At 44.7% G+C, this 9,006-nt stretch overlaps 1 protein-coding gene across 1 annotated transcript in view; it reads right to left on the bottom strand.

Moving 5' to 3' along the window:
- LOC108830965 (uncharacterized) overlaps nucleotides 1–8,659 on the bottom strand; it is a 12,383-nt gene extending 3,724 nt beyond the window's left edge. The window contains exons 1-4 of the mRNA XM_056991432.1: nucleotides 8,327–8,659; nucleotides 8,046–8,251; nucleotides 6,498–7,636; nucleotides 4,850–6,336 (exon numbers count right to left, since the gene is read on the bottom strand). Coding sequence (XP_056847412.1) covers nucleotides 4,850–6,336; nucleotides 6,498–7,636; nucleotides 8,046–8,251; nucleotides 8,327–8,659 — 3,165 coding nt within the window. The remainder of the gene's footprint in view (nucleotides 1–4,849; nucleotides 6,337–6,497; nucleotides 7,637–8,045; nucleotides 8,252–8,326) is intronic.
- Nucleotides 8,660–9,006: the final 347 nt, after the last annotated feature.

Raw genomic sequence — 9,006 nt, forward strand, 5'->3', positions numbered from 1 at the left:
GCGTTTGCTTGTCTTTTTCCACGTTAACAGACATGCTTAACTGGGCATGCGTAGTTGCGAGAAAGATAAATCCGTGTATCCCCCTCCTTCCTAGCGCCAACTGTGGGAACCGAAATTCGCACTGTCGATTTTAGTTAAGTTAAAACGTAGGAAAACTAAGTTGAACCTAGTTTCTCCCCGAGGATCCCGGCTATCTGCTGGGCCACGCACGACAAAGTTAATACGAGTCTAGTTTGGGAATAAATGCGTAAATAAAGAGAGCAAAAAGAAAAGAATCTTATTTCCGAATCTGCGGAGAGCGTTTGGACAACAGTTCGAGATCTCGGCCACAAGAGCTGTCGATCGTCGCTAGTCTCAAAACCTAGATCTACCTAGTTGAGTCGCAGCTCGCTAAAAAAGGAAATAACACGCCTAAGTTCTAAGTTGCTCTAGAGTGGTTTCTTTCTTCTGATTTTCGGATCCCTTCCTCTGCTCCTAGCCTTGCTTATATACTCCCATATGACGGTCTATTCTTGACGGGCTGAGTCTGCCGCGAGCTGGGCTTTTTCCTTTTTCGTCGGCCTTCGTGTTTATCGGGAAATTTGACATTTATCTTTCGGAAATTTGACATTTATCTTTTCGGAAGTTAACATTTATCTTGTTATGCGAAGATAATTGTAAACGTCGTATCTATCTTCTAGAAAATCGTAAATGGGTCGTCCGGTCGGGTTTGGTCCCTTTCGGGCCGTTTTCCGGACTTCTGTTGTTTTCTACGATTTCTTTGAAAGAATGCTCCTACTTGGATGTCGAGCCTTTCGGAAGATCTTCGATCCATTGCTGAAGCGAATGGTGTTTTTAGATAACCATCGCCTGTTTTATACGAAGTCTTTCTGTCCGTTGACGTCTTATGGGTTCTCCGAAATCTTGAAGCAGAAAAAGGAGTTTTGTTTGCGAGGATTCGGAAAGTCGCAAAACACGGGTTTCTGGCGACCCGGGGGCCTAGAACTTATGCACGAAGACTAGCCGTCCGACGATCAGAACCAGCACGGGGCTAGCCGCCCGGCGACCACGTCCAGCACGGGCGCTAGCCGCCGGCGGCCACAGCCAGCACGGGGCAAGCCGCCCGGCGACCACGGCCAGCACGGGCGCTAGCCGCCGGCGGCTACGGCCAGCACGGGGCTAGCCGCCCGGCGACCACGGCCAGCACGGACGCTAGCCGCCGGCGGCCACAGCCAGCACGGGGCTAGCCGCCCGGCGACCACGGCCAGCACGGGGCTAGCCGCCCGGCGACCACGGCCAGCACGGGCGCTAGCCGCCGGCGGCCACGGCCAGCACGGGGCTAGCCGCCCGGCGACCACGGCCAGCACGGCGCTAGCATCTCTAGTTTGTTGTGTTTTTTAGTTTTCCGTAGGTTGTGTGTTTTTAGTTTTCCGTAGGTTTTTCCTTGTGTAGAAAACATTTCTAGCCGTTGATTTCGAGATGATTGGTCTCGAACTTAATATTTTTCCAAGGTTTCTCGATTAACAATTAGTCTCTCGAGGTTGCTCTAACATCTTTCATGTTTTTCCGAGACTTTCGGACATCGATTTCGTCTTGACCGATTTTGACCCCAACAAGAAGCCGTGAATTCAGCATGTGTCAATATCCTAAACCGCGTTGCAATCTGCAGTCGCATCCGGAAATGACATCGTTGATGTCGATCGATGTGGACTAGTTGGTGTCGATCGACACCATTGTGATCCACCGAGACTTAGTGAACTTTCCACTTCAAAGTCTCCTTCTTGTAGCTTCTCCTGTTTCACCACTTGCCAGAAATCATCATCTATAATGGCATTCACGTGGTGTTTCCTGTTTCCTTCCCCTACTTCCTTAGAAGTTCCAATCCTCCTGATAGAGTCTTCAGTTTGGACAATTTGTGTCTCAAGTTTCTCAACCTGAGTGCAAATGGTGTCTATCCTTGTGGTCAGATTGTTGAAGACAGAATCGATCTTCCCATTGAAGTCTACTGTAAGCTTCTGCTGACTTTCCAGAACTCTATCAATCATGGCATCAAACTTACTTTCCTGGGTGGGTGGCGGTGGGTTTTGGTAAGCTGAGTTGCCGTAGTTCCTTGTGTTGGTGAAGGGTTTCTGATACTGTGAACTCTGGTTGTAGTTACTCTTTTGACCACTGCCAAAAAAGTTTCTGTTTCCACTCTGGTTTCCATATCTCTGAAATCCAGTACCTCCAATGTAGTTCACATCTTCCTCTGTGTCATCTTCTCTAGCCTCTCCTTCTTCAGCTGAGCAGACTGGCTGCCCCAGAAATGCATGGAAAACATCTATCTTGGCTCTGACTTCATTCATCTGATCTTCTCCGATGGTTGCAACCGATTTTTTCTTGTCAGAGTCAGTGTTCTTGGTGCTGCTGCTGTTGGCTAGGTTCTCAATAAGTCTCACAGCCTCTATTAGATTCCTAGTGTTGAAGTTCCCCTCGCTAGCAGTATCAAGAGCCATCTGATACCTCAAGGCGATACCTCTGTAAAAAATACTTAGCAGCTACACTTCATTGAATCCATGGTGTGGACGAGAAGAACTTAAATCCGATCCACGCGTCTTTAAAAGTCTCATTAGGCTTTTGCGCGAAAGTGGCGATTTTGCTCCTTAAGTCTTCAGCGCGTACCTCATCAAAGAAATTACGCAGGAAGGCGTTTTTGATGTCGGCCCAGGATGTCAGTGATCCTGTAGGTAGCTGCTTGAGCCAGTGCGAAGCTTCTCCAATCAGTGAGTATTTGAAGAGCTTGCAGAGTAGGTTGTCCTCAGGGACTCCATCCATACGAATAGCAGCGATAAGATCCTCGAACCTCTCCAGATGGTCCATAGGATGCTTGTGTGATAGCCCAAAATAAGGTATCTGAGACACGAGAGAGTAGTACTGAGGCTTGAGCTCGAAGTTCGGCTTCTGAATCTCTGGAAGTCGAATAGCTGATCTGTTGGTGTAGTACTCGTCTGGACGGTTATAATCTGCCAACGATCGTGTTTGAGCTTCTCCTGTAGCCTCAGCTTCAGGCTCAGGGATTATGTTTCCTTGTGCATCTAGCTTCTAACCTGTTGCATTACGCAGATAACCATCTTGGTCATACAGGTTTCCATTCTCGCCCTGCGTGAGAATAACAATCGCGACCATTCTTCGCGGAGTAGTGTCGATCGATGTATGATGAGTAGTATCGAACGATGTGGATCGGCGAACGGTAATCGGTCGACGGTGCTGTCTGAGTGTCGGTCGACGGTTGAACGTGATTATCAGTCGACGGTACTGCGGTTCTGTCGATCGATGCGGAGCGTAGGTCTTTGCGGATTGAGCGTTCCAAGTGTGCAGGATCCTCTGAGAATAATAGTTGATTTCCATGTTACTTCTGGTACTGCTGGGCATGTACCTGAAAAGACAAGAAAAATTCAATCAGAAAGGGGGTAAAAAGAAAAACCTAAGATTAATAAGATTAAATCTAATGGCGATCAAAGCTCCCCGACAACGGCGCCAAATTTGATAGTGCTCAAATTACCCAGTAGAGCTTAATCTCTCAAATAAGAGGTACAGCTGTAGTACTTAGGGATCAAATCACAATGAGCTAGGGAACCAATTAAATAAAATATACTAATCAATCCTAGGCAAGGTTGGTTTATATGATGAAAGTAAAAAGTAACAATTCCTAAAATGAGTAAGGTAGTTGCTCTAACTAACAATATGATGGGTTGTTTAAATGTGATAAAAAGTGCTAGACATAGGGCTTTTTATTCAGGAATGGAGATTATAATCTCTATAAATGCTATAATAAGTTGCTTGCATGGTACTATAGATCTCAGCCGCTTAACTCAAGTGAAGTATCACTGGTTAAATAATCTAGATCTCTGGCCTCAACTGTCGTAATGTTGGCGCAGAAAAAAGTTGATCGATATCCTTTTGAGATATCGAGCGATACACCTTTCGCAGCGCCGATCGATTCATCTGTCGGGATATCGATCGACGGCTTCTAGATCTGCCTAGGCGCGAGCCGAATATGAACACAAGGTCTCAAGGAGGAGCTGTCGCTCTTCTCAACGGGAGACAGGCAAGTTCAAATGGATAATTCAAGATAATCAAAGATCCTAGTGATCTATGTTCTAGTTAGCTAATCTAAAACAAGCATAGGGTGCAATCCATTTGATGAGTACCACAACTTAGCAGTTATAGTTTGGGGCTAATCCCACAAACCTATTTAAACCCTAGATCTAACAAGTAGACTACTCAGACATAGCTAAGCAATTCATAACAATAGATAGATGAAAGAATTGCATAGATAGAAATAAGTAGAAATACAAAAGGAGATGAGAAATCTCTCCAATCTCTCAAAACAATATAAAACTCTAGTCTCTCTCTCACACTCTCTGCTTTTCTCTTGAAGGTTGTAAAGCTTGCTTCTTTCGAAGGTTGCCGTCAAAAAACACTTAGCAGGAATATTTAAGCATTTCCATTAGGTTAAAAACTCGCCAGGGGCAATCTCGTAATTTGGTGAAGTCTTGGTGAAGTAGTCGGCTAAACCATTTCGTCCTCGATATCGATCGACAACACAGGATGTGTATCGATCGATTATAATCTTCTAGTACGCGGATTTTCTCAGCTACATCGATCGACGACTCTGGATGAGTATCGATCGATTATGATCGCAATGTTGACTTCCGACTTGGTCTTGAATGGTCAACTCGGGTATATCATCTCTTGTACTCCAAAATGCTCCAAAACATCACTTTCTCGCAAAATGCTCCTGAACTTGAAAACATACCTAACAGCCTAGAAAACAGATTAAATATATAATAAAATACTAATATACCATGGTTTAAAACTGGTAATATACCTGTTGACTTAAGACAGCTCCAATCCCAGACTTAGAGGCATCAGAATGAAGCTCAAAGACTGAATTAAAGTCTGGTAAAGCAAGTATAGGTGCTGAACTTAACTTATTCTTGATGATAGCAAAGGCCACAGAAGCCGCAGGTGTCCACGCAAAGATGTTGGTATGTATACAGTCGGTGATAGGTGCCATCAAGCTGCTAAACTGAGAAACAAATCGTCGGTAAAACGATGCAAGGCCATGGAAACTCCGTATTTCCGAGATCGTAGTAGGTTGTGGCCAAGTCTGAATCGCTGACACCTTAGCAGGATCAACGGCCAAGCCTTGGGAAGACACAATATATCCGAGAAAATGAATTTGCGGAGAGCCAAATTCACACTTCTTAAGCGTAGCATAGAAGTGATCGCGTTGGAGAACTGAAAGAACCTCGTGCAGATGTTGCATATGTTCTTCTTTTGTCTTGCTAAAGATCAGAATATCGTCGAAATATACGACAACGAATTTGCCAATAAAAGGCCGTAAGGCTTGGTTCATAACGCGCATAAAGGTACTAGGCGCGTTAGATAAACCAAATGGCATAACAAGCCATTCAAAGAGACCCTCTCTGGTTTTAAACGCCGTCTTCCACTCGTCACCGGGGCAAATACGGATTTGATGGTAACCGCTCTTGAGATTCAGTTTAGAAAATATTGTGGAAGTCCCAATCTGGTCTAATAAGTCATCAAGACGCGGAATAGGGAATCGGTAACGAACTGTAATCTTATTGATTGCACGGCTGTCGACACACATCCGCCATGACCCATCTTTCTTTGAGATTAACAAAGCGGGAACCGCACAAGGGCTAAGACTTTCGCGCAGGAATCCCTTAGCGACCAATTCTTCAACTTGACGACGGAGCTCTTCGTGTTCCGATGGGCTCATCCTGTAATGAGAGCGATTAGGCAAAGCAGCATCTGGCATCAAATCGATGCGGTGTTGTATGTCACGAAGAGGAGGAAGTTGGGAAGGAAGGTCTGCAGGGAAGACGTCAGCAAATTCTGATAAGAGTGGTTTGTACGTCTCTGGAATGTCGTGACCCTCGAAAACAGAGGAAGGGACCGCGACGAGCAACACCACACAATCTGTCTCTCGTAATGCTGTTACTAACTTTGATTTCTGCAGAAGTAAAACTGGGTTTGATGATGATGCATGACTGCTAATCATAGCCGGAACCATGGGTTTGAGTGTGATGGTTCTATCGTTGAATCGGAATGTGTAAGTATTGAGATAACCATCATGTGTAACTCGACGATCAAATTCCCACGGTCGCCCGAGCAACAGATGACATGCGTCCATAGGGACAAGATCACAGTACACTTCGTCCTTATAGACATCACCCACCGAGAACTTAACCAGAGTACGTTTTGTGATAGTAAGTTCGCTTCCTTGATGTAACCAACCTAGCTTGTAAGGCGAGGGATGTGGTTCAACCGAGAGACTGAGTTTCGGAACTACAGATTCAGCAATCACGTTCTCAGTACTGCCAGAGTCTATTATAAAGTACACACCTTGCCATTAATCGTGCAGCGCGAAGAGAACAAGTTCTTTCGTTGGGGAAACTCGTCTGGTGCTTTAGGATTGAGACATGTACGCCTAACCATTAGCAACGAACCCTCATCTGCCTCAAGTTCTTCTGTCGCTTCATCGCCACTATCATCATAAACAGCCTCGACGTCACGTCCAGAGGTATCCAAGAGAAGACCCCGTGGATTCCGCGTCGGACACGATGAGACGCGATGGCCAAGCTCACAGCAAGAAAAGCAACGCACTCCTCCCGGTCGTTGTTGGCGTTGAGCATCACTGGGAGTGTTTGTGGCCTCTGTTTTTGCTGTAGAATTATCAGAGGACGACGGGACTGCTGACGTTGTCGTATTTTGACGAGATTGACGATTCCCACTCCACGGTTGATAGTTGGAGCGAGTTTGAGCTTCCACTGTTATTGCTTGTTGGTGAGCCTCTGACACAGTTTGAGGTCTGAACAAATTCAAAGTGGCCTGAATCTGTTGTCGTAAACCTCCCACAAAGCGCATTACTAGTTGTTGCTCGGTGTCTCGAATCTCAACACGGTTCATGATCTTGAAAAACTCGGTTGCATATTCGTCGACAGTTCGGGATCCTTGCCGCAAATTCTGAAGTTTCTGAAACATCAACTGCTCATAATTGTAAGGAAGAAAGTTCTTCCTCATCTCCTTCTTGAGTTTATCCCATGTTAGGATTTTAGATTTTCCCAAACGAGCACGAGTTGTCTTGGATTGAAGCCACCAAGCTGCGGCTCGATCACGGAAACGGATGGCGACAAGAGGAACACATCGATCCAGTGGTACTTCCTTAAATTCTAAGATTTCCTCGACGGTGACAAACCAATCGAGTAACTCTTCTGGTGCAGTAGAACCATTGAATTCTGGGATCTCGAGTTTGAAGGAAGATTTCCAGCGATTGTCGGAGTCATCTTCTGAATCTGAATCATCGTTGTTGTTGGTAGTGCGAAGAGCTTGATCCTGGCGAAGTGCAGCGAATGGATTTTTATCCTCCTCTGAATCATCGTCGTCATCAGCTCGAGTAGTACGTGTACGTTGAACCGGAGTTGCTGTACGCTGTGTATTAATGGCCGCGATAGATGCTGTGAGGTTTGCGATCTGAACTTGAAGGTCCGCTAGAGCTTTCTGCGTAACCTCGGCTTCAGATGGCTCTACAGCCTTCTTAGGTCTTGGCATTGAATCGTAGGAGCGTAGTGCTGTCTCTGATACCAACCTGGCGCAGCGTAAAAATAGTTTGAACAGTCAATCGAACAAGTAATCTTGTAAGAGACAGTTCTTTTGCTCAATCAAGAGATTCGAATGTACTTCTTGAGACCAAACTTCCTATAATGATGAAGTTAATCAAATCAGAATAAGGGTAAAAGCCAAAGCTCTGTAGTTTATTAAAATCAAAGATAAAAATAACATGAAACACAAAGTGCCGCTTATAAAGCGATTCTCAAAGACACAAACCGTCTAGGAGAATGTTTATAATTATCTAAAACAATAAATAAAGATAATGATGAAAAAGACCAAACACTCGAAAGAAAAGGAAAACTTAAACAGGAAGAAAAGTAGTTATGTTGGCGCCAAATGAGTAGATGCCCCTGCATCAACATGACATATAAATATGGATAATTTACCGTGAAACTTGGGTAGTCTTGCTCCTAACCCAAGTGTTCCACACTTGAATGGATAGGACGTTGCTGGGTTTTAATTGTAATATCTCAGCAGCAGTCTTCGCTGCCCGTACTTGTGACACTAGCCTTGACTTCCCAGCCCTCCACAAGCTTCCCAACTGCTTGAAAATAACAGCTTTATGCCACTCTTCTTGCAAGTTAAACTTCCCCTGCATCAAAATAAGCAAAGGTCAAACATGTTTATAATGTCGTATTGTTGTTCAATAAAGCATATATATACAAACCTGAATTTCTTCCCACATTGTTGCTTTAGTCGCTGCATCAAGTCTTCTCCAATCAGAAAGTGTTACCGGAACATGTTCCCTCACAAGAGGACCAAGAAAAGATGATAGTGTTACTGAACCAGGTCCAACATGCTCACCAAAGTCAGTGAATGTGACCGCAACCTTTTCATTAGGATTTTCAGCCACTCTACGCATCTTTGTTGGTCCTCTTCTATTTTTTTCTTTCACTTCTTCCCCTGGTAGCTCAACTCCTTTGTTACTAGGAATCTCATCATCTTGAGAATTGCTGATTTCTTCGTTCCCTTCCTCATTGAGAACTTCATCTTCTACCATATTAGCAGGTTCTCCTTCATCCTCTTTCTGTTCCTGTCCTTTCAAAACAAGCTTCTCCTTCTTCTTTATCATCTTCAGACCTTGCCTTCACATCTTGATCAGCCACTGGTGTTACATCTTCCACTGTTACATCTTCTACCTCATCATCTCGCAGAATATATTCTGGTGTAACATCTTCTAGCTCATCATCTCGCGGAATATATTCTGGTGTAACATCTTCTAGCTCATCTTCTACCTCGTCATCTTGAGCAGCCACTTTCTTGATTCTACTACTTCTTCTCGTTGGCGTTAGAACTAAAGCCTTTGTTGGGGCAGCCACTTTCTTTGTTGTTCTTTTCTTCACTGTT

This window comes from Raphanus sativus, chromosome 7 (genome assembly GCF_000801105.2).
Source record: "Raphanus sativus cultivar WK10039 chromosome 7, ASM80110v3, whole genome shotgun sequence".
Classification (NCBI taxonomy): domain Eukaryota; kingdom Viridiplantae; phylum Streptophyta; class Magnoliopsida; order Brassicales; family Brassicaceae; genus Raphanus; species Raphanus sativus.